Source organism: Zonotrichia albicollis, chromosome 15 (genome assembly GCF_047830755.1).
Source record: "Zonotrichia albicollis isolate bZonAlb1 chromosome 15, bZonAlb1.hap1, whole genome shotgun sequence".
Lineage (NCBI taxonomy): Eukaryota > Metazoa > Chordata > Aves > Passeriformes > Passerellidae > Zonotrichia > Zonotrichia albicollis.
Window position 1 is genome coordinate 4,381,372 of NC_133833.1, and position 24,169 is coordinate 4,405,540.

Consider the following 24,169-nt stretch of genomic DNA (forward strand, 5'->3'; position numbering starts at 1 on the left):
CTTTTAGCAGAGCTGCCTGCTCCCATGTCATGGTGCCTTTAACATCTTGTAACCCTTTTGCAACTTGCCCTGGCTAGAATGGGAGTTACTGGACTGAGCCAAGAGCCCACACAAGGGTGTGAAGTTAATTCCTCCTGCTAACTGGAGTTAACGAGGGCCCCCAGTATCATCAGAGATCCCTGCACACAATGCCTGGGTCATGCCTGGGGGTAGGTGTGTCTGCTTAAATACATGAGCTTCCCTTAAAAGAAAGGCAGAGCCACCCTGACTGGTTCGGCTCGTTTTTCTCTGGATTTCTGACAAATGCTTTGTATTCAAAAGGTCAGGCTCGCAATGGCACCTCACGCCCCCGAGCAGAGAGTCATTCCTCACTGCTTCACTCTGCTCACGGCTGGCTGCTCAAGCTTGCTCCATCTCCCTGCATCTGACATCCAAACTCCTCTCAATGCAGGGGAGATGCAGCCAAGTCCTGCCATCAGCTGTCAGCTCAAGTAGAGGGGAACAGCACAGTGACATCAAAAATGTGTTGATGGGTATTAGCCCATCACCCAAGTTCTGCCTGTAACTCCCATGCAAACGAGCGAGTTTTTCTCTTCCAGCAAGAGCCTTAATTCCTTTGCAGCAATAATCTCACAGTCCTGGGTTTGGAGGGGAAACAGGGAGGCTGTACTGTTTTTCTCTACAAATCCTGTAGTAAGTAGCTGCAGGTCTTGCAAAAGATACTTGTCATCTTTTGCATATTCTTGTAAGACAAGAAGCAAGCAGAGATGGAGTGTTCAGAAGGTGGGTATAGTCCTAAAACGGGACAACTCCCTCCCCTCCAGCAGTCTCCTCTCATGGGCTGAATTTCATGTCAGGAAGCACCCACCATGATTTAACTCTTTTCACTTTCAAGGAGAAATCATTTCCCTCAGAGACCAGTTTTGATGACTCTTCCATTAGTAGGTGTGAAAGTGCCTCTAGCAACCCTCTTCTCTGTGTACTGGCAACCCCGGGGAGTCTGCGGGGACTCTCAGCAGAAGGAAATGCATTGTCAGCTGCCAGAGCCGGAGCAGACCTGTCCCAGACAAGAAAGAGAGGTGTTTAAACAACAAAAAAACAAATACGAGTGTGTTTGCAAATATACTGGAAAACCAGAACAGGAATGTCCTAGCCCAAGTGACTGCATCAGACGTGTTTCTCTTGCTGACAGTCTCACAGCTTCTTTGTCAAGGTCTATCCTAATAGATATTGAACTCCTGTGCACATTTCATTTTGTTCTTGGCACAGGAAAAGGCACTCTTTGGACTCCCTCCTGTATGACCCAGTGCAGGTCGAAAAGGTGGCAGAAAAATTAACATTACAAAAAGAAAAAAGTCATTAACTTGTGAACTCTGATCCAACGGTGAGCGTGGAGGGAATGCACAGCCAGAAGCTGTGCCAGTCCCAGCACAGACTAGCTTAGGCTGTTGTGAAACCATGCTGCAAGTGATCCTTTTCCAAAAGACCTGTTCTCAGAGACAGGAGGGCAAGATCAGTGGACTGGGGATTGTGCTGATTTAGGTCAGCTCAGGGTAACTGTGGAACTGCTCTCCAAGTGCAGCTGCTCTTCTGTGGTATTGAGAATCTCATAAAGGCCAGAGTTGGGTGGTTGAAGAGGTATCCAAACACACAGACCAGCTGTCCTGGGAGCTGGGAAGTGCCCTGTGTCCAAGCAGAGCTTTAAGCACATGGAAGGCTTTCTCTATAAAACCAAGTTATTACAGCCCAAGAAATGAAGGAGGTTAACCCAGCCTTCAACAAAGAGGAACAAAGCTGCTCACCCTTTCTCCAGAGGATTAAAGCTGATTGCTTAACAGGAATCCAACTTAGGCAGTTTATTTTTCAAAACAGTTGGCATCTGGTTTTATTACACAACAGAGTTTGAGACACAGACTTGTTGAAAGAGGGAACCTTGCACCAAGCTGCTCAAATGAAACCTTCAGCATCTTTCAGCATTGGCAATATTTAACACAAAACATCTCATGCCCTTTAAAAATATTTTTAAGCATTTTTTGGTAAAACAAAAAGTATCTCTTCCTGTCTCCACAACAATACTTATTCTCTGGGTGTTGGGGAACCAAAATAAGAATAAAGTCCTCATAAGCATTGTGGTTAAAAAATTGAAGAACATTTGCAGAGGTGTAAAAGAAACAAAAAGAATCTTTTAAAACTCCTTGAAGTGAAAGTTTTCAAATGCTAGATTTTTTTTCACAAGAATACTTTTGTGAAGTAATATAATAGGCAGAAAGTCTTTCAGAATTCAGGATCAGGTTCTACTCTCACCTGTACCAGCATAAATAAGGAATAATAGCTATGTATAAAAAACACTTCGCTATCATCTTTTCTTTAAATATGCACATTTTCTCTGACACTAAAACAAAACAGTGTAAGTATCACTGTTGTTACAAATTAATCTTATTTGATATTGTAACTAAGATGCGATTTTTTTCCTCCAGATTATTATTTTACATTTCTCTGAAGGATTTCAATCAGTCTGAGATCTTATTTATAGTTTCTAATAACTTATGCTAAAATTTAATCCATCTGAGTGCCAAAGACTAGTGTAAGGACAATATTATTACAGTGCATATGAAATTAATCTGGAATTATGAGATCCTTTAGATAAGTTACCACATGTCATTTTACAATGACCCTAATTTCTCTCTTATTTTTATAATCTTAATTTTTTTTATCATCTCCATTAGGTTAAAAGGGCTATCAAAATATTGGGTTGTGAAATTACTCAAACTTACTACAGAAAACCTCTAGAAACTGAGAGTTTACTAATCCTTTAACCTTGTCTTTTCACAGAAATTCTACCACTGCCAACATCTGGGGCCGCTTCAATTCTCATTAGTGATTACCTATGCAATGAGAGATGCCAAAGGCACTCCAACAAACCCACTCCTTGAATTGCTATTTGTGCCACTCATCCAGGCTCTGTCATAAATGTGTGACCAGACCATCCCATTGCTTTGACTGGCTCGGGCTGGATGTGTTGGCTATAGGTTGTGAGCATCCAATAGGCTGAGTATAGATAGATAAAATCCATTCTTTTTGTAAAAAGTAGCACTGCAAGCCTCCTCTGAGCTCCTTAAGAGTAGCCTCAGCAGGTTTTTCTAAAGCAAACTTCTGAAGCTTTTACAAATGTAAACGTCATAGAGGCTTGAAAATTATAATTATTGACATTCTTCATCACTAGAAATAATTAAACAACAAGCTCAGCAGCCCTCCCTATAAAGCTTTAATGGTTTATTATATTTTCAGGCTGCCAATCTATCCCTTTCCCTCCATACTTCAGTCACTTTTATGTTTGTAGTCCCCATATAACACTTGTTTTGTTTTTACAGTGTCTCTCCTTTAACAAGCTGGAGAGTCAGCAGGAACAAGCAGTAAATGAGACACGACATCGCAGTGTGGCCATCCTAGAAGCATATATTCAATAAATATGCAAATCAATTCATGTACATCTCTCCTCAGGTGGGAAAAGGTATTGGAATATGGTCAAGATTCACTTTAAATTATCCTCTCAGTTGAAAACAATAAGATTGTAAGGAACCAAAGGAAAGGGGAAGAAAAGAACTAAAATTAAGGTGCTTTTTCTTAAAAAGGAGAATTTCTTATGCACAAGAACCTCACCTTCAAAGTCCAACTGATGGGCTGATTCAGTGTGAATTATACACATGATGAGCATAATGAACACCTCACATCTCCCTGTTAGAAAACCCTTTGTAAAGCCAGAGCAGCCATGATGACCTCAGCACTGCTCAGGGGGGCTGAAATGAGTCCCTCACCCAGTGGAACTGCAGGGGAGCAAATACAGAGAACTTCTGCTGACGCCCATTATTCCATTAATGGATCAGATTTTGGTGTCTTCTTGTTGTTTACAGCTATAAATGAAAGGCAGATTTGTGCCCCGAAATTTAAGGGATGCCTCAGATGAGCTCAGTAGAACACAAGTGATATTTGGAAGCAGAATACTCACTAATGCTGCTACAGAGTCACGGGGCCATTCCTGCTTTCAGCTACACCACTGTAAATCCAGAGAAAGCTTCACTAGGATAAATGAATTAGTTCACATTTTATTAGGATAAATGAGACAATTTCTGACAAATCATTCACCAAGCTGCCACTCAGATGATTTATTCTCCTTGATATTTAAATAAACACATAATAAATGTGCACCATCAATGCACATGGGAACTGAGTGCCGTGTGGCAGCCAACTGACTTGGTTTCCTCCTGGCCATATAGAGAGACAGGGAAGCCACTGGTGGGAACCAGGCTGCAAGGAGACATGCCAGGTCATTGTGCCTCTGCTCCTAATCTGCTGTATAATTTTAGAAGCAGTTTTTCCCTGCCCCATGCCCCCATCTTCCTTTTTGTCATGCCAAGGTAGACTGACAGTTATTTGGCATAATGACATTATTATCTCGGTTTTGACTGTGACCCACCAAACTTTAACTAAGAAGAACCTAAGAAATCGGGTTCCATTTTAAAAGAGAGAGAGGCTTTTTTCCCTAAAAATCTCTCAGCTGTGACACACAGTTTGGAGCACATAATTTTCAGCAATTAACACCACAGATACACCAAGTTTCTAAGCCAGCATAAACCAGCACTGCTGCTGAAGGAAATGGCCCTTCCTTCCCCACACCCGCAGCCCACATTCCTCCTCACTCCCTCTGCTGCTCCCTACCTTGTGCCAGCACAAGTGTTCTTGTGGCCCCGCAATGAACCACATCAGGGAACTCATCCAGGTCAAAACTAACCTGGGGAAAAGGAAATTGGTTAGTTTTTAGCTGGCAGAGTTCCCTGGCCTGGTTCACTTCACAATCATGTGTGTGCTGGTGCCAGCATGGGGAAAGGAGCAGTACTGGGCCAGGAAGGAGGAGGCAGAGGAATGGGAATAGTGGACTACCCTCTGAACGAAGTTGCTACAGAGCTGGCTCATGCCAGCTTAAAGTGTTTGTAGAAATGCAGCACATATTCAAAATCTCTCTCTTCACGGAATGTTTGTCTTCAGAGGATTAATGCTTCCCAGGATATTCCAGCCTTGGACATCTGTGGAGCATTGCTTCTCCCTCTCTCCCCCCAGCCCAATATACTGGCATGGAATTAAAGCCTTGAGAAACTTGAAAGCGACAGGCCTGGGGATTTTGTGACAAATGTAAAAATGCTCATATTTGTCAAGCCATTAGCAAAGGGGCACAGCTGTTGTGAGAGCCTTGCCCCCGTGCCAAGTACTCTGGAGCCTGCTGAAGGCTGAGAGCCTGAATTCAACTCACTCTGGCAACTCCCACCAAGATCCCTTCTGTGGATCTGTGGCAGGTGCCCAGACAAGCACAGCGCACTCCAGGATGTCCAGAGGAAGGTTACAGCACATTAGCTGAGCCACAGGCATTCCCTAAAACGCAGCTCTTGGCTACAGCACTTCCAAGGACAGTCAGGCTCCAGTGCTGCAGCTGCTTTTGCCCACCACGGAGCCCAAGTCCTGCCAGGCATGAGCCAGCTCCTGCAGGTCAGAGCAGGAGCTCTGTGCTGTGTGAGAGAGCCCATGGTGATGGAAAGCCTAACACAGGAACAGTGGAGCAGCTCTGGACAGCAACAGCCCAGACCATGCCCAGCCTCAGTGGTGGCCCTGGAACTGGAGGCAGGAGCTGCAATTTCAAATCTGGAAGAAGATAAAATGAAGCCACAGCCTTCACTCTGCAGGGCTGGGAATGAGGGAAGAAGGGAGGAAGGAGCAATGTTGAAGGTATGGAGTAAGAAAAGAAAAGACAGGAGTTGGTAAATCCCAGGGTGAAGAGCAGATGACAGCAGGTATCTCTGTAGCAGCACTGTTTAGGGTACCATTTAGATTGGTAAACTAACCCCATTGACCCTAAAAATGGGTAAAGCACAGAATAAACATCTCAGTCCCAGGTCTGATGGTCTAGGTTGAATCTGCTACAGACAAGGGCATTAGTCAGACTTCCTGGGATTTCATGGAGATGATTGGTGCTCCACTCACAACACAGAGCTCCAGACAGGCACTGTTAATAGCTAAGCCCAAAGCATTTCATTTTGAATAATCGTCCAAAGTTCAGCGCTGATCCCAAAGTCCTTGGTCAGCAAAGCTGGCTAGAAATGTCATGCGGTTTGGGCTCCACCAAATTCCCAGAAATCTTTGGGCTGGAAATACCATGAGGATTAGGCAAAAGTGAAATCTTTCTCTTAGATTATCTAGATACTATTTGTCCCTGCTCAGCAGAGCAAATATGTTTGCTTTCCATATTTGCCCATCAGTTTAAAGTTTTTTTGTTACTGCTGCCAATTTTGGGGTACTTTAAAGCCTGACAAATCCTTCCTCTCTTCTGTACCATGTTATGTTTGCTGGGAGAACTGATTAATCTCTTTCCACCCTCATTCTTTAAGAGCAGCCTTCACTGTGTGTTTAGGAGGAATGACTCCAAGGCTACAACAAGCTAGATAGAACAACAGTTCAAAATAGAGCTGCCTACTAAAAATAATCAGTTCTCATTCTGGCTGATTTCCATGTCACTCTCTGACCTTTGGTCAGACTCTGCCACTTTTCTCAAAAAATACAAATTTTTTCTATCTCTTGGGTTTGTGCTTCCATTGTACTCTGCTGGGTGGAATGAGCACTAAACATTTTGTGTGCACAGACTGAGAGACACTTCCACCAGTTCTGTTCTGTGACACAGTCAGGGAGTGAGGAAGGTTTGCTGTGACTTAAGCCAGGGAGAGATTTCATTTTCTCTCTGTAGTTGTGACACTGTGAGACCAGCTATGTGACAATGACCTGCCTACTAGACTACAGCATTTTTCCCTCTTTAAACATGCTGATAGACCAAGCTCATGTGAGCGTGCTGTAGTTTGCTTCCTGCAGAATCATTTGGATTAGTCCGTCCATCCATTCATTCATCCATCCATCCATCCATCCATCCATCCATCCATCCATCCATCCATCCATCCATCCATCCATCCATCCATGTGGTACTGCCTGAATTCAGGATCACCCACAGGGTATTTCACTGGCAGCAGGGCTGGGGCAGTAACCCCTGCCAAGGCAGATGATGATGATCTCCTGGGAACAGCAACATCTCCTACCAGCACAGCTGCATTTGTTCACAGCTGTGTAAATTTTGACCAGCTAAATCCAGCTCATCAAAAATAGACTTCCAGATGAATCCCAGGCCCCTGGAGCTTGACTGGAGTGAAGTCCTCTCTATGTTACACAGCCCTTCAGCTGCTGGGAAGAGCTCCAGCAGTTAAAAACTACTGAACATCAGGCCTTGTAAAGCTTCTCGATGCTCCCTTCTCCAAACAGAACTAAATTTTCTCTCAGATCAATCTGAGTAAAAAGCATTAAAATCATTGCAGTGGTTTAAGACAGCAAACATGATCAAGAAATAGTGAGTAAAATTGATAATTACAGAAGGCCACACAGAGATCAAAGACAAAGCAGAACTCTCAGTGTTATCAAACTCCCCCTCAACCTCTCCAGCAGTGGATTTAAGACCTGTGGACAAGGTAAGCAAGTTTATGAAATAATTATTGTGTCAATGGAACTCCAGATTTGTCCCCAAATATAGTAACAAATGTTTCAGTTGTTGGTTCAAACTGCAGAGCCAAGGAAAAGAGATGTTTCATGGCCATCCTACTCTTCACAGGCATATCCACATTCTCACAAAGGCACAAATCCTTCCCTGGGACTGGGTCAGCAAATATGCACGTTTTCAAGGACATTTTCCAAAAAAAAAGGATGAAGAAAAATTCAGAACTGAGAAAACACAGGGAAATAAAACTATACACACAGGTTTCCCCAACTGTTAGCTAATTTTCTCTTACCAATTAAAGGAGGAAGTAGATTTAAAAATAATAAAATAATTTAGGAAATATCCCAAGGGTAGCATTCAAGAGATATATTCAGAGGGAGGTTTATAAACCTCTTGTGAGGCAGGAGAATGGGTTCTCTAGCTTGCCAGTCAAGACAGGCAAAAGTTAGCTAGAGTGAAAATCATTGCTGTGATCATTATCAGGAGGGGAAGAGATAAGATGGACCTAGAACCTGTATCTCCTCTGTGATGTGCCTACACCTCAGTCTTGATGGAGCCACAGGATGATGTCTGTTCTTGTCAAGGGATGCTGAATCAGACTAACACTGAAAACAGAACATGCAGAGACTGGAATGAACATGAACCACTCCAAGTAAAACTCATCTGGAGCACATACAGGGACGGCTGAAATTTCAGAGCCTTTTGTTGGAAAATGTCTACTGGAGGAGCAGGGGGCATTTAGTGAGAACTGGCTTTTTCATGACAATATTCATCCATTATTATGCCAAGGATGATTTCCTTTTATACAGAAAATGAAAAAGGATCTAAGAAAAATGTTAATGAAAGAAAAAACTGTAATTGAAATATTTTCCACTGGAAATAAGTAACTGAGCCATTTGCCTGCTGGCTGTCAGTGTGCTCACTCATCCCACTGGAACCAACTCTCCACATCCCACCTGATGCCTCTTCCCTTTTGTGCAGATTGGCCTCCCAGAGCTGCAGAGCAGCTCAACCCCCTGCCTGAGATCACAGGCAGAACAACCCAGTCTTTCCAGTCTGCCCCAGCTCCCCAGGTATTTTGGCACAAGTTCACTGACAGAGGCCTTTTCACTTGCAGAGGGTCAGAACTGGAAAAACTTGAGATATTTGAGGTCAGAACCAGACATGTCAGCAAAGCTGAGCTGAAAGGAATCTTGCACAATGTCTGTGTAGTCTGTGCCAGGAAGCAGTTAGTACTAATGTGCCTCCAGTTCATTAGCATCCAATCGACTTACCAGAAAAAAAAAAAAAGAAAGAAAAAGGAAAAAAAAAAATAAGCTGACTGTCCTCATTCCTGATCAATTGGCTTCTCAACACAGAAATCCCTTCTCCTCCCTGTAATGGTGTATCCCCCTTGCACCTCAATGCCAGTGCCTTGGGCAGAGGGTGTCTCTTTCACATGGGGATTTCACTGCCTCAGTGCCCTGAGCTATGGAATCCCAGTGTTCTGCTGGGCTGCACAGCTCCTTGAACATCCATCCCAGCGCTCTCAAGTGCAGCTGGTGTGTTTCTCAAGAGCCAGTCTGGGCTGATCCCATTCTCTGGAAAAGGACACACATTGTTGCTCAGCAATGGGTGTGCTGGGAAGGAATTCTAGCTGTGGCAAGATTTCAGCAGGCTGTTGCTGTGTGCAATAAAACTGAATTCAGCTGGCTACAGCCAAGGCTTGTGCAGGTTCCTGGTGCCAGTTCACTCCCAGATCCCAGTGCCGGCTGCACCTGGGCACTGACCCATTTTCACACAAAATTCTTTCCTTGTCTTGAGCTCTGTCAGTGGCATTACAGACACATTCAGTGTGTGACCTTTTCTGTCTGATTCAAAAAACCAAACTGAACCTCAAGTGAGACCATCCTGAGCAAACTGACTGCTCAGATCTCTGCACGTGCAGATGTTCCAGAACAGTAAGAACTCTTGCTAGGAGAAAATCAAGAATCAAGACATTCTGCTAAGAATCACAGAATCCTTCAGGTTGGAAAAGACCTCCAGGATCACTGAGTCCTACCTGCGACCAATCCCCACCTTGTCAACCAGACCAGGGCTCCAAGTCCAGGCGTTCCTTCAACACTTCAAGGGATGGTGGCTCCACTACTTTTCTGGACAGTCTGTTTCAATGCTTGACAACCTTTTCCATTAAGAAATTCTTAGTGACCAATCCGAACCTCCCTTGGTACAGCTTGAGGTGATTTCCCCTTTTCCTGTCACTAGTTTTCTAGAAGAAGAGGCCAACCCCTACCCAGGAACACCCTTGACCCATCAATGCAGCCAAAGATCTCTCTGCAGAGCCTTCCTGCCCTCCAGCACATCAACACTCCTCCCCAGCTCAGTGTTATCTGACTCCCAGCAAGGTCTCAACCAGCAATACACATAACATTTTTAAGAGTTTCGGTTGTTAAAGTTTTCAGTGTCAAATTATTCTTATTGAACACAAACAGTATTTCCAAATTCACCAAGCTCAAAGAGCTTGTACCACCTCTTTGGTCATTGTTTTGTTCATACACATTTATTGAGGCCCTGTAAATAATTAGTAACTTTTTGCAGCTTCAGACAGTGTAGAAACCCATCCCAACATTTTCCGATGCCAACATGTCAGTTCTGACTCTTTTGTACGCTGGCTGATTTGCACAACACAACTCAAAGCATGTAAAGTTAAGTGGATAAACAATTACAAGAAGTTCAAGTTGGGTTCACTGAAAAGTACGCCATGTAGAAATCCAGGGAAATCAAGTTTTTCACAGATTTTGTAAAGCTGTATGGATGGGGAAGTTCTGGTTATTGTTTGACTTCAAGTCTGACAAGAAAAGGGGAAAGGAATAGAGTGCTGCTTGGTTAAACTCTGCACTGCAGCCTGTGTCTGGGTTGCCTGAGCAAAAGAGGGTAACTAAAGAGTCCTTGTACTGCCCAAAGCTGTAAATTCTCTCCAGCACCAGATGGGACCTCATGGAGTGGTGAGAAGATTCCAATGCTGCTCCTTGCAGGAAAAATGAAACCCTTTCAACTGGCTAGTCACAGCCTCTGGGCACTTCTGATTTTATTTTCTTTATTCCTTTGCTGTGAGTGAGCAGAATTTTCCTTCACCAAGTCACTTGCATTTTTTACATGACACATTAAAGCCAAGCTGACCAATACATGACCCCTTGGGAGCTCTCTAGGCTTGTTGCAGATGCAGTGGTGATATGAAGATGGTTTCAGCAGTTCAGTTATTCCTTCCTGACACTTCATATCCACAGCACACATCTACACTTGGATTCAAGCAGTTTTTCACTGAGCCTTCATACCAAGATCAGAGTTGAAGGAAATGAAACCAAGTATAATAATAATTCTATTCATTAAGGCTAAGGCTTGTAATGGTACTTAGCCATGAAAAGATGCAGCCAGTGGGATTTTCAAATTGCCTAAGTAGATTACACATCTAATTCCCATTGACAGCCAATGGGAATTAGGTCCCAAACTCCCTTAGGCACTTTTATAAATCCTATTAGGTGTCTGTCTGCATCTTTGTATGTTTAAATACCTTTGTAAACCTGAACAAGGTTGTGTTCCCATGCTCCTCATGTTGTTTTCCACGGTTTTTGAATAGAACAAAGTCAGATCTCCTAACTTATTTTGTAGAAGTCAAGATTTGGAGTATGAACTGCAAATCAGGTGATTTTTTGCTACCTTTGGAACCTGTGACATCAGAGGACTCTTGCTGAGATGTGTTCAGAGGTTGCTCACTAGTGTTGAGTCATTGCTGCTAGAGCAACCCTTTCATCATCAGCTCCCAATCCCTTCAGCACTGCCAGAACAGGTCAGGGAGCCCAGAGCAGAGCCAGAAACCTCAAGCCCTGCAGAGCTGAACCTAAACACTCAAAAATGCTTCCTCTTAACTTTATGGTGCCATAAATACAGATACAGATTACAATGACTTGAATTCACGTTCACTTGAATTTTGCTGATGCCACATCTGGGTTGTGTGCTCCTGGCTGAGGGGCACATGGAATATGTGCAGAGTGCTAATCAGACTAAGCTGATGCCCTGGAAGCACAATGGTGCAATTTTTAAAAGAGCACAGCCATGGTTTTCCTAAGTTCTTGTGAATGCATCCTTTAGTGGAATGGCTCTGTCACAATGTGGAACCAGGCAGACCAAAATGAAAGCAAGCATTCCCCCTCTCTGAATGGCTCCAGTGTGATCACAACAATACCAGTTGAACTCTACTCTAAGCTAGAGCAGTGCTGGTGACTATTTAGAAAATAATTAACTGAACTTTACATGACATTCAGATGTTTCTTGGCTCAAATACCAGTCTATTCCTCTGCTGAATTCTAGGGATTCTGCAAACAATGAGAAATATTTGCCTAATGGTAGACTTGCATACCATGCTCATGTTGTGCTGAGTCACTGTATCAGCAAAGACAAATGCTGAAAAGAATGTTAGATAGAGAAAACACTGCTGGATAGACTTTGTGAATGTGATGAAGATTTGCCATAAATATGAAGCAAACATGGGGTATTTTTATGAAAATGTGTTACTTGGTATGAAGGCAGGTTTTTTTTCAGTTCCCCAAGGAGATTCTTCAGAGAATGTAGATTTTTTGCTTGTTGAGATAAAACTGCTAATGTCATTGCTAGAAATGTTAAAACAGTCTTTGGCTGAAACAAGAGTTAAATCCAGTACCATGTTCATATCCACTCACAGCATATGAATCAAATTGTGCTAAACAGTTTTCTCTGAGGCTGGGATGATGCAAGACTTGATGGCTGATGCTCCTTCAACATTGGTGCTTGACATAATAATGCCTGATAACTCTGGAGAGTGGGCTCAAACTTATGTCAGGGTGACAGTGTAAACAGATGTGCTACATTTTTCCCTGAAAATCTGAATAAGGAGAAGCTTGTTGCTTGGCAGCCCAGAGAATGTTCCAAGACCAAACTGCCAGCTTGTAAAGAGAAAAGCAGACAGATTATGAAATGGTTGAAACAATGGGAGTAAAAAATAATTGAAGACAAAAAACTGTGTATCCTTGTCACCAGGACATTTTTCCTCTTATTGATGGGTGGAAGGGCAGATGTCTGTGCTCATGTCACATACATGTGGGCACACAGTGTTGTAACTGGAATTTCACAAATCTAAGGGAAACTGCATTCTGAATTGTCATGAAAAACTGGATATTCAATTTATTCTATAGAACAACATCTTCTAAAAATCACCATGACAGATCTATGAGAACAGACAGACACAGCAGTGAACTAGATGGCTGGTAAAAGAGGCAAAGGTTTCAAATCTGGCCATGGCAACTCAGTAAACTTATGAAACACTTGGACATAATATACATGTTCTTAAAAGCGTCTGTTGTCAGCCATGGTTGCCTGTTTTCCCCAAACAACAGTTGCAGTGTTTCAGTTTCACAAAGATGCTTTTGTTATGAAACAATATGTGTGCAGGTGCATCCTCAAACAAATGGCTTCGAGGCCAATAGTGGGGCTAGCTTTCATTTGTGAATCTGAAAACAAAAATTACCAAAAATACACTTCTTGCTAAGAGGAATTTACTCATGATAGTAACTGTGGACTGCTGAAATCAAGATGGAAAATAAAAAGTACACAGATTGTGCAAAGCATAATGTAATCTCAAAAGAAGAGATGGTACCTATTAAATATTGGTATGGAAAGATGAACTCTGAGCAGCAGATGCACACAAGACACTTCCTCACTCAAAATGGAAGACTGTCTTAATGACTGCAGCTTGCAAGCTCCTTACTTAATGGAGCCTTGACTGGGCTAAACCATTTAACACAATCCTTTAGGCAATAAATAGCTTATACTCACAGGATCGTAAAAATATCTCCAAACCAAAAGCATCCTTCATGTGCACTAAATACAAGCTGCAATTTGAAAAGCTTTGATGTCAGACAACTCAGAAGGGTTAGAGAAATGATTCTGAGTGGCTCGTGCAGGATGTGTTTGTGCTGCAGAAGAGCTCCCAGTGGCTCAGCACTCCTCACCAGCCAGTGGAGGAGCCAAGCAGGTTTGCAGGGAAGCACACGTCACTTAGAGCAGGGACTCAGTGGCAAAGAGCTAAATAGTTTTTGAAAGATCTGATTACTGAACGGTTCCCTTTTATTGGCCATGTGCTTTCTCCATGGATGGATTCATTGGATGTGCAACAATAATTGAGTTTCATCCCAGGGGTGAAGTCCATTTGGCGACTTAAGTGCAGTCACTTGTCAGGATGGATTTTTCCACAAATGTACATTTTTCAAGTTTGCATGTCTTTTGTCAATACCTCGGCTCTCCAAGGGACAGCATGTCAACTTCCTGCGCTCTTACATTTGACTGCTACTGAAAATCCGTCTGCTGTGGTTCTCTGAAGTCTGTTTGATGGGGAAGGCTTTTTGACAACTCCTGCCTCTCTAGAGCTCTTACCTCTTTGTTTCTGTGGTAGGTTGGTTGGGGTTTTTTTCCTTTTCCCAATAACAGAACCTTTTATTCAGTTCAGCAGCATTTATGGTCTCTTTTTTTCCCTGTTCCTCTCTTCCAAAACAGCAAGGAGTCCCCAAACTGATGAACTCCAATGAACAAGCACCTCAAAGCTTAAGGGCTGCCAACATCTCCTCTCTCAACTCAGCCCTCAGCCTCCATCCAAAGGTAAACATTTAGTTCATGACACAGTGGGAGACAGTAAATAAAGGTCACACCAATGGGAACCAGAAGAATTGAAAATATTGGAAATCAAGAAAGAAGAAAAAAATTAACCCAGCCACTGCATTCTAGTCTTGTGCAACATGTTTGTTTAACTGGCTGGTACTGCATGCAAGGCACAATTTTAGATCTGTCTGGCAATTATTCCAGGAGGAGGAGACAGGCAGCTGGAAATGAGCATCACTTTGTTCCCAAAGTGATCCTCAACATCAGAGAAAGAGGAGATGGTGGCTCTCTCTTGCTTTGATGGATCTAAGAATTGAAAGTCCAGACACAGTAAATTCCATACTGAATGAAGCTGAATGAATTGCCAAGAACCTCACAGAAGAACTTTGGAACTGGAGGTGATTCATATGTTCAATTCATGATCTTTCACCTGATGGTGGCCAAATAATCCTAAGAAAGAAGCTGTAGTAAATAACTATGGATAAGGTTACTCAGTGCTGCAATGTCCACTTGAATGCCAGTGGAACAGATCTGGTTCTTTAAGACAAGAACTACACGCTATTTATGACATTCTTCCATCTGACATTCCTCCCAACTTAACAAGAAACCTTATCAATTTCACCTTTGAAACTGAGTTTGCTCTTTCAACTTTCCTTTTATTTCATTAAAACCTCAGTAGCTTTGATGCTGGTGACGGTATTTGCACTTTGCTTTTGTAAAATACTAATAGCCAACAGCAGCTTTTAAAGCATTACTTTTGTAAAAAAAAAAAAAAATGAACCAAAACAAGCACATTCCATGCAAGCAATGGAAATAGGGAAGAAGGAATGAGGAAAATATGGAAGTCAAAATTGCTAAAACACCATTTCTTCCCCCTAACAGAAGTTACTCAGGTTGGATCTCTTCATGACAGGACTTGAATTTGCACTGTTTTACTGTTGATGCATATAAATTATTGTGTGAAGTAATACAGAGAAAAGAAACTCATTAAACAGCACTTTCTTGATTATTATTTGAAGGTAGAAAAATCAGCAGCACTTTTTTCCATTTTTTTCTTTGAAACACAACCTAATTAAAAACTGTGGTGGGTGAAAAAAATAAAAAGGAGCACTTTAAGGCATTGTCTCCTACTTTGAGATTGAAAGCCAGTTCCTCTGACTAAAACTGGCCGGATAATTCCAGCCTGGAGAGTCCCAGTCTGCCAGTCCGTGAAAATGTCTCCATCTACTGTGTTTTGATCCAAGTCCAGATAAATATTCTGAAAAGAGGATTTTGAAGACCATCCTGTGTAGTGTTACTGTGCCAGTTTTAATTTTCAGCCAAAATGAAAATGAGACTAATTTTTGTCTGTTCAAGCACTGCTTTCAGTTCTCCCTGGGCTTTTTCTTAGCTTGCACCCACGAAAATACATACCATGACCTTTAAGGGAAAAAGCTGCAGGGATTTCTTTGACCATGTTTCTCTGCCTTACCAAAGAGCAGCTGCCCTGGACCACAGCTGGAAGATGACTTTGAATTGCCATTTCTTTTGGTTATTTTGAGGCTAATAGATGCACGAAGAAGGAAGACTACAACTCTGTTCTCTCATGTTCACAGATGACAGGAAACCATAGTAGGGCTTCATCTGATGGGTTATGTGAGACATTTATGGCACCAGTTAGTCAGTTAGGCAAAGTGAAATGAGGTTTTCAGAGAGCAGTAAAGGAGACCTCTCTTCCTTTTTGTGTCTTGTGGTTTCAGTCTCCTGTGTGTAAGACAAATTCCCTGAGGAACATGGGTAAGAATGCTCTCCAAGGGGATCCTCAGCATCCAACTGAACTCCTACTACGGCCTTTCCACTCCCACTGCATCCTTACAGAGCTTTCCTGTTGTATCTCTCTCCACACAGCTGTGCATTTTCACAAAACACAACTTCAAATCCTTAAGCCAGCCACCGCTGTATCTCATCCGATTGAAATTGGCCCAAGAGAAACTGCAAGGGGACTGAAAGACACAAATACAGAGACAGGGAGATCTCAGAAGATTTGTATCCTTAGGAAATCGGGCAAACAAGACCTTTCTGGCTCGGGGATCTGGCACAAAGCTGAGTGACTTGGACTACAATCAAACTGACAATGTAATAAATGGGAACACTTACAGGCTGCAACCATCCCCAAGAATTCTGACCTCACTAGTCTGGCATGTGCTTCTGGTTCAGCCCTGTTCTGCTACCAGTTCTCTAACTCTGGCCACTGTCACAGGCATTTTGGAACGTGAAACCCAGCCTGCTAACCAAGACAAATCTGTCAGCAGCTGACTGTTACAAAAAGCAGAGAGTGACCTGTCCTTTTCCCCTCCTCCTGTGTAGTTTCAATGCCAGAGAGGTGAATTGTTGTCAGTAGAGAAAAGAACTTACTGGAACAGCTGCACAACAGCAATCAGCAACAATCCAGGCTCTAGAGTCTTAGAATGTACCAAAGCTGGAACAAAAGACTGAGGAACCTGGACATGAATTTCAGGAGACGAATAAAGATCATGTGTGGTTCACAGGAGAGAATTCTACTGAGGATCAGTTCTCACATACAAGCTCCTAAAGTTTCCATGGGAAGTACCATATCCACTTAAAGGAGGTGCCTAAGGGTGTGACAGAGACAGCTGTGGTGACATCAGGACATAATTCACACGGGGTTTCCCTGTATTTTAAACTTCTAACAGCAGTAACATTTTAAAGCCTGTATCTCCAAAGCCTCCCCAAGAACAATGTCAGATCAGATCACATCATCAGCCTGAAGGAAAGCTCAGAACATCTAAGATTATCCATTAACTGGCAATCCCCAAACCCCACATTTCTATCCTAATTTGGAGACATGCATACACAGCCAGTTACTAATGTGGGAGAAAATGAGAAACCAAAAAAACCCCAAGTAACTCTGTAAAAATTGGAACTAATGAAGATTGCTTCCCTGGGGACATTTGTCTCACAGTTGATTGGTTTGATAATTAAATGGTAATATTTTGGCAGTGGGAATTCACCCCTTTCTAGGCATCAGGGAATCCACAACAAAAAAGCAACATTGCAAATGCCCCAGGCACAGGAAAAACCAGAATTTACTGCTACTGGACAATGGAGAACCCTGAGAACTCTGACCTTAAATGCTTTTCATTAGAGACTGAGCACATCTTTTCAGGAGCAGCAACAATAAAGTCTCTCCTGTTCAGTCATTTATTTTGAGACAACTTGTAAGAATTCTGCATAAATTTGTAACTCAGAGAGCAAACCACCTCTGCCTCATCTAAATGAACTGGTTCAAGCATTTCAAAAGATTGTGAGGAGACAGAGTGAAAATTCACACTGTGGAATCAACCTTCATTTCTTCAGGCTAGAAAAAAAAGCAGCACTGGGTAGGATGCAGCCTGATTCAGTTAACATTCAGCTCAGCCTGCCTGCATGCTCTGCTGGCAGAAGAAGCTGTCTAAAGGGCAGGGTTGTCCTCCCAGTTCCTGAGATAAATCATCACCTCTGCCTGGCACTCCCAGTCTTCCACAAGCACAACACAGGCAGTTGCAGTCTTGGTTCTAAAGCTTAAAATAGAATCATCTTCACTTCTTAAAAAACTTTGAAGTTTGCTACCTACATTCCTTTATAGTGAGACAGGTCCAGGCCATGCAAAGGCTGTTTGTAAAGGGGTGGATCATCTCAGCAGGGCAGTGTGAGGAGGGATAACACTGGAACATCACTCAGTATTTTTTTCACTCCCCCCACATTTTCCACCATTCCCTGCCAATATTCCCTGTTACTGCCCACCCCTCAAGATTTTCTCCTGAAATGAGTGTGGTGTGGGCTCAGGTAGTGGAAACTTCACAAGCAGCTCTACACCCATTGAAGGGACTGCAGGATTCCAATAGAGGCAAAACCATTCTGTGGCAGAGCAGGAATGCAGGTTCTGAAACAGCCCACCTAAGGACTCTCTGGTTGGAATATGATGTTTGTGTGGATAGGAAGTGTTACAGAAAGACACATTTGGACTCAGAGAAGCTGCAATTTTTTAGAAAAGTCTGGATGGTAACCAGCCTACAAACAGGAAGTATTATCCCAGTGTTGCTTCTGCCCTACTGACTAATTCTTTGAACAACTAAACTCTATGGAATTCAGATTTCAGCTGTGTAAGTGGGTAAAAAGTAGAGCTTTATGAAATCATGGAAATACTGCTTTAAATGAAAAGTTTCTCAGTCTGTGCCATAGCCTCCCTATGCTGCCACAAAGTGATTTTCCTTGACATTCCTCTTTCCCCCCCTTGAATTTTAATTGTAAATTAATCACTGACTTGGACATGTCTCTACTGTGCATTAATATGGTTGATATTAACAACAATATTGCTCTCCAGGCATTTGGAATGTGCAAGACTTTTTGTGCACCAAATGGCCCATATTAACTTCTGGAATAGCCAGGTGCAAACTCTATTGCAGTGCTCAAATTAGTTCAATTTCTCTAACTGCTTCTCCTGTAATTGATGGCTCAAATTATAATAAAGTACAGTTCCTCTACATGATATATGTTACAAGTACTACCTGTTATGCTGAATATTGCATTGCTTTGAAACTGCATTACCCTCTCCCTTCACCGATCAGATTTTTTTTTTTAAGGAATTACTTATGAACCAGAAAGTGTCTTCACATCATTCAGAAATTATACATATGCTCATGCACTTTATCAGCAGCTGACAGAATGGGGATGGCAAAATTACTGTCACTCATGTTGCATTCAATGTCACATAAAGACCTGCTTTTTACTATACCTTAAAATTGACAATAAATGCCAGTCATCTCTTCTTGCCCCATTACTGCATCCAGACATAGCAAGCAATGCTCAGAAGAAGCTCACCTTCATCTTTAAAATCCCTGCTTCAGCCTTTCTTTCTTCTGCATATTGTTATTCTCCAATGCCTGCAACTAAAATACTCTTCACCATTCTCTTTTTTTTTCTGAAGTGTGAGATTACAGTGGGCTGTAAATTTATTTTTTTTACGTGAAAACAACAATTTCCATAAAACAAACAAATCAGCCAAATCCTGATGGCTTTTGACCCTTAATGTTTCAATTCAAATGTTATCCCTGATGGGAAAGTACTGAGGAGTGGGTACATTTGATTTTGGGGATATAGGTGCACTTTGAGGTGTGGCTGAGTCTGGACCCTGGAATCTGCCTCTGGCAGCCCCCCATGAGTTGGCTGCTCTGCCCCAGCACTCAGAACTCTGCAGCTGCTCAAGGAAACCAGCTCTAACAAGAACATCAATTTCATTGCACCACAGCAGAATCTGGGGAATTTGCAGTTCATCAGAACTGCATTTAGAAACCTGATCTTGATCCAATATGGACTGAAGCCACACTTACAAATAACAACATTTCCAGCCAATCAGGAAAGGTGCAATTCTGCAAGCTCCGATTGTTGTACTTTCTCTGTTTCTTCATTCAACAGAGGTTATAAACATCATTGGCTCCTGAAGACAAACATCAGTGGACTTACAGAAAAAACCAAAAGGCTGATATTGAACAACAAGAGTCCTCACCCAGCTTGCTTTTCTAGGTGTTACAGTAGTGTTCCTAATCTTTGGTGATTAGTGCAGCTGCACCTCCTCAGGTGTGAGACCAACTTCTGCACTATCTTTATATTCCATCCCCCCACAATAAAACATCTCTAGGCTGGTCATAGCCTTCTGCAGAAATTAAGCACGTTGCAAGTCTTAGGCAGTAATAAACAGTGCAGTAAGAAATTAACAGATTTCTAAATTTGCAAGTGACAAGGAAAAGAGGGCTAGGGAATTGTTATGTACCAATTGTCACACTACTTGAACTGGTAATGCCATGAAGCAGACAATTTAAAACACAAAAAAGAACCATTTTGTCATGTGACAGAACATTGAATTCATTGCCACGAGGTGTAATGTAGATTCATCTAAAAAGGCTCAAAAAGTAATCAATTAAATCCATAAAATAAAAGTCCATCCAGTGCTCCTAAAGGGAAAGTTTTAGCATGAAAACTTTACTTCAGAACTGAGTCCCTAAGCCACAGAAAAATGAACATTTGAAAGATGTACCTGAGGTCTGATCCATCCACATCCTTCACCTTAATGAACCTCTAATACTGCTGTTAGGAAGAGGATGCTGGATTTGATGATGTGTTCAGGAAGTTCTTATATTCAAATAGATTTCATGGACATGTTCAGGAGACAGAAGCCGTGCAAGTGTCTGTGTGAAAAGATACAGTGGGGTGTCAGAAAATGGGCAGGAGTTGAGCTGTTTAGCTTTCCTGACAAGTTTTGAGAACCACTAACTTTCAAAAGAAATTATTTATTAGAACAGCAAGTGTCATTGCAACTGGTCTTTCTTGTGCCTTGTTTTGCCAGCTCTGACACAATAACTAAAATGAAAATATTCTGCATTTGTATGTGGATAGAAGTTTGCAGATGTATATTGTCTTCTGACAAAATATATGACACAAACACACAAACAAAAAACATACATCAAGAATGAAACTGGGTCATTAAAAACCCATATTAAAGAGAACTTGTAAGAAAATAAACGTATGTAATGAAATTGACAATCCTGATTGAAAACTCACTTTGATGACTTTGCTGTTTTCATTGTAACTGATTCCTGCTCAGTGTCTGCTTGGACAATATTTGAAGATGATCTTGCCTGTTGGCAACTGTGTTAAAACAGCCAATATTCTCCTGAGTTAGTTTTTATGTGGGTGATTGTTCCCTGGATTTTATCAGCTTGGTCTTTCTCCAGAAGTGCAGACAATGTTCCTGCCTGTGCAGTGCCTCGGTGGGCAGCCCACATGCTGCACCATCCCCTCTGCTTTTCCAGCAGTTTCTTTCCAAAATCTGGGGCTGGGGGATGTGGAAATTCCAGCAGCAATTCGCCCCAGGCCGCACACCACGATCAGCAGATGGACGGCCATAAGGGCAGAATGCTGCTCTGAAAGAGTTCCTCGCGCTGAAAGCCGAGTATAAAACCACATTTTGGTCCAAAATGGGTTTTACGCCAGTGTTTTGACTTTTAACCAACAATTTCACAGCTTTTTTCCATTCTGTGCCTTGCCGGGCTGCAGATGCAGGCTGCAGGCTGAAGGGTGTGAGGGAGTTTTGAGCCCGGGTTTGAGCCGGGCTGTCCGTGCCCCACAGACGGGCACAACCTCTCGGGGTCCCGGCCATGTGAGAGCGGCGGTTCAGCCCTCAGGGCACGGCCGGGGGAGCCTCGTCCCATCCCGGTCACTTTCATCCCATCCCGGTCACTCTCATCCCAGCCCCGTCAGTTTCAGCCCCGTCAGTTTCTCCCGGGCCCGGCCCCTCCTCACGGCCGCTCCCGGCAGGCACCGCGCGCACAGCCGCGAACTACAACTCCCAGCAGCCCTCGCGGCCCCCAGCAAGCTCCGCGCCCGGCCCCTCCCTCCCCAAGACTTCATTTCCCAGCACCCCGCGGGGCTGCCCGATCCTTCATTTCCGGGAGCGGCGCCGCGTCCCCTGCTTGGCGGAGGCGGCGGCGGCCGGAGCGCGGCGAGCGGGGCCTCCTGGGGCCGGTGGTGGAGGGAGCGAGACCGGGCGGGTCTCCGGGAGGTCGGCTCCATGTTGAACATGTGGAAAGTGCGGGAGCTGGTGGACAAGGCGTAAGTACGGCGGGGCGCGGGTGGGGGGCCGGGGGCGGCTCGGCCGTGGCCCCTCAGCCGGGCCCGCGTTCCCCCCGCCCCCCCCAACATGGCCGCGGCCCCTCCCCTGCTGAGGTGGAGGCCTCACACCCCCTCTGTGCCCGGCTGACCCCGGCCCCACTGTCTCTCCCTGCTCCCGTCCCTGTCCACCGGTGACTGCCCGGAGTCGCCCCTGAGCGTCCTCCCGGCGTGGCCTTGCGGTCCCGCCGGGGTTGCAGGCAGCCAGGGGTTGCTGTTCAGGTAGTCTGTGGCCTTTCCATTATGGCTGGCTACTTTCCCGCCCCTTTCGGGCGCATCTGGGCCCTTCCAGCTCTTGGCGATCAGCGTTTCAGCTTCGTGTGCCCCCTTCTGTGCCAGGGTTCCGTCTGTGTGTGCCCGGTTCGGTGTGCGAGCCCTTGGAGTCTGGCTCTGCTGGACTGGCTCCCAGCGTGGCCCTTAGGTCCCTGAGGGGGAACAGAGAATTCTCTCCAAGCAGGAGGGAGGTAAGGAATCACCTGCAGGTTTCAGAGAGCCTTCCAAGTCACCACAGGCTCTTTAAAGTGTTTCCCTCCTTCCTAAGGACAGGTTGGGCTGCCATTGCCATTGACTCCCAACCCCGGGCGTTCAGAGTGGTATTGGGCTGAGATGCCCTTACACATTTAAATAGCTCAGATATTTACAAGTTTGTTTCCTTGAATAGAGCCTCCTCCCGCTGAATATTTGTCTATGGACTTGGTTAGCGTGATCGATGTTGCAGATGGAGAGCGTGATGTTACTGCTGCGTGTGTCAGCCTCTCCTTTATTTTTGGCATGAAAAAATTTGGTGTGGTGGAGAACTTAGCAAAGATTGTTTTGCCTCCTCAAACAATAAGCCTGTAGGGGAAAGCTTGGAGCACTTCTCCATCACTCTTTCCAGTGGTGCTCAGTGATGGGACAAGGGGCAGTGGGCACAAACTGAAACACAGAAATTCTGTGTGAGTATGAGGAAAAGCTTCTTTACTTTCAGGGTGACAGAGCACTGGAACAGCCTGTCCAGAGAGGCTGTGGAGTCTCCTTCTCTGGAGATCTTCCAAACCTGGCTGGATGTGATCCTGTGCAACCTGCTCCAGGGTGGGACTGGATGGTCTCCAGAGCTCCCTTCCAACCCCAGAATTCTGTGGGTTGATGATGTCCCTGCTCATGGCAGGGGATTGGCCTGATGCTCCCTAAAGTTACTTTCCAATCCAAACCATTCTGTGTTCTATAAATTATGGAATGCTAAGAGGAATAACTGGCTGAAGGTCTATAGATTGGTATCTACCAGATTATATTAATGACAAACAGCTGTACCTGCCCTTACAAGACAAAAGTCTTTCAAAAGTGAGGTTCTGTTGTAAACTTCTTTAGAAATGTTTGTTTCTCCAAACAGCTTTTCAAAGGGCCTGTGTGATGTATAGACTTAAAGGCAAACTGAAGAGAAGTGTCAGCTTATTCATGATAATCAGCTGTTCTGCTCAAGGTGCTTTGTACTAGACTGAGACTTTTCTAGGCCAAGATTTGGATGACATTCAAAAACCACTGTGATTAAGTCTTGTCCTGAGGAAGTTATTTACTTTTTACAGCTTCTTGTATACAAAGTCAGCCCTGGGTAAAGTAGTTTTAATAATGTGACAGATGAGGTATTTAGGAGCACAACCCTGACTTGGGTTCCAGCACCTTGCAGAGAAATAAAGGTTTTTTTAAGTTTTACTTGTGTACTTTTTTTGTCTGTAGGATTAATGATCACTGTAGCATTATAATATTGTCACTGGTTTTAAAATGTTTACTTCTAAGGGTATAAGTAAGTCCAGCACTACATCAAAATCTGAATTGGAAAAGACATTCTGTTTCCAGAACAGGTGCAACAGTTCCAATAATAAAAACCGTGCTTTTTTAAATAAACCTCAGTTTTATGGGAATAACATTATCCAAATAAAGCAGATTGTTTATTAAAAAAAAAGGGGGGGGAGGAGGGGCAGGGGGAAGGTGGAGCCTGCAGAGTAAATAGTATTTAGAGACATCAGGATCAATAGTCCCATTGTGTGTGGTGCAGATTTGTCATAATGTCTTCTGTCTTAAGGCCATGACTTACAAAATTCTCTGCAGAGGAAGCTAAATGATATAATCTGCCTCATAAATAACAGCTGATGCTGTGGCAGCAGCAAACTGAACTCCAGCAAGAAACTGCCCTTCTTTCCTTAAAAAGGGAATATGGTTTTATGGGGATTTTGAAAATGTGCA

General features: G+C 43.5%; 1 protein-coding gene and 1 long non-coding RNA gene across 2 annotated transcripts in view; one reads left to right on the forward strand and one right to left on the reverse strand.

Annotated features, from left to right (window-relative positions):
* Positions 1-94: 94 nt before the first annotated feature.
* On the reverse strand, positions 95-21,600 carry LOC141730908 (uncharacterized). Its single transcript, XR_012582763.1, has 3 exons — positions 20,843-21,600; positions 20,319-20,469; positions 95-1,057 (listed from the first exon to the last, which is right to left on the reverse strand). It is a non-coding gene; the product is annotated as an uncharacterized LOC141730908 (long non-coding RNA).
* A 111-nt stretch (positions 21,601-21,711) lies between these two features.
* Positions 21,712-24,169, forward strand: part of CLINT1 (clathrin interactor 1) — a 46,117-nt gene continuing 43,659 nt past the window's right edge. The window contains exon 1 of the mRNA XM_005483716.4: positions 21,712-21,892. Coding sequence (XP_005483773.2) covers positions 21,852-21,892 — 41 coding nt within the window. The 5' untranslated portion in view covers positions 21,712-21,851. The remainder of the gene's footprint in view (positions 21,893-24,169) is intronic.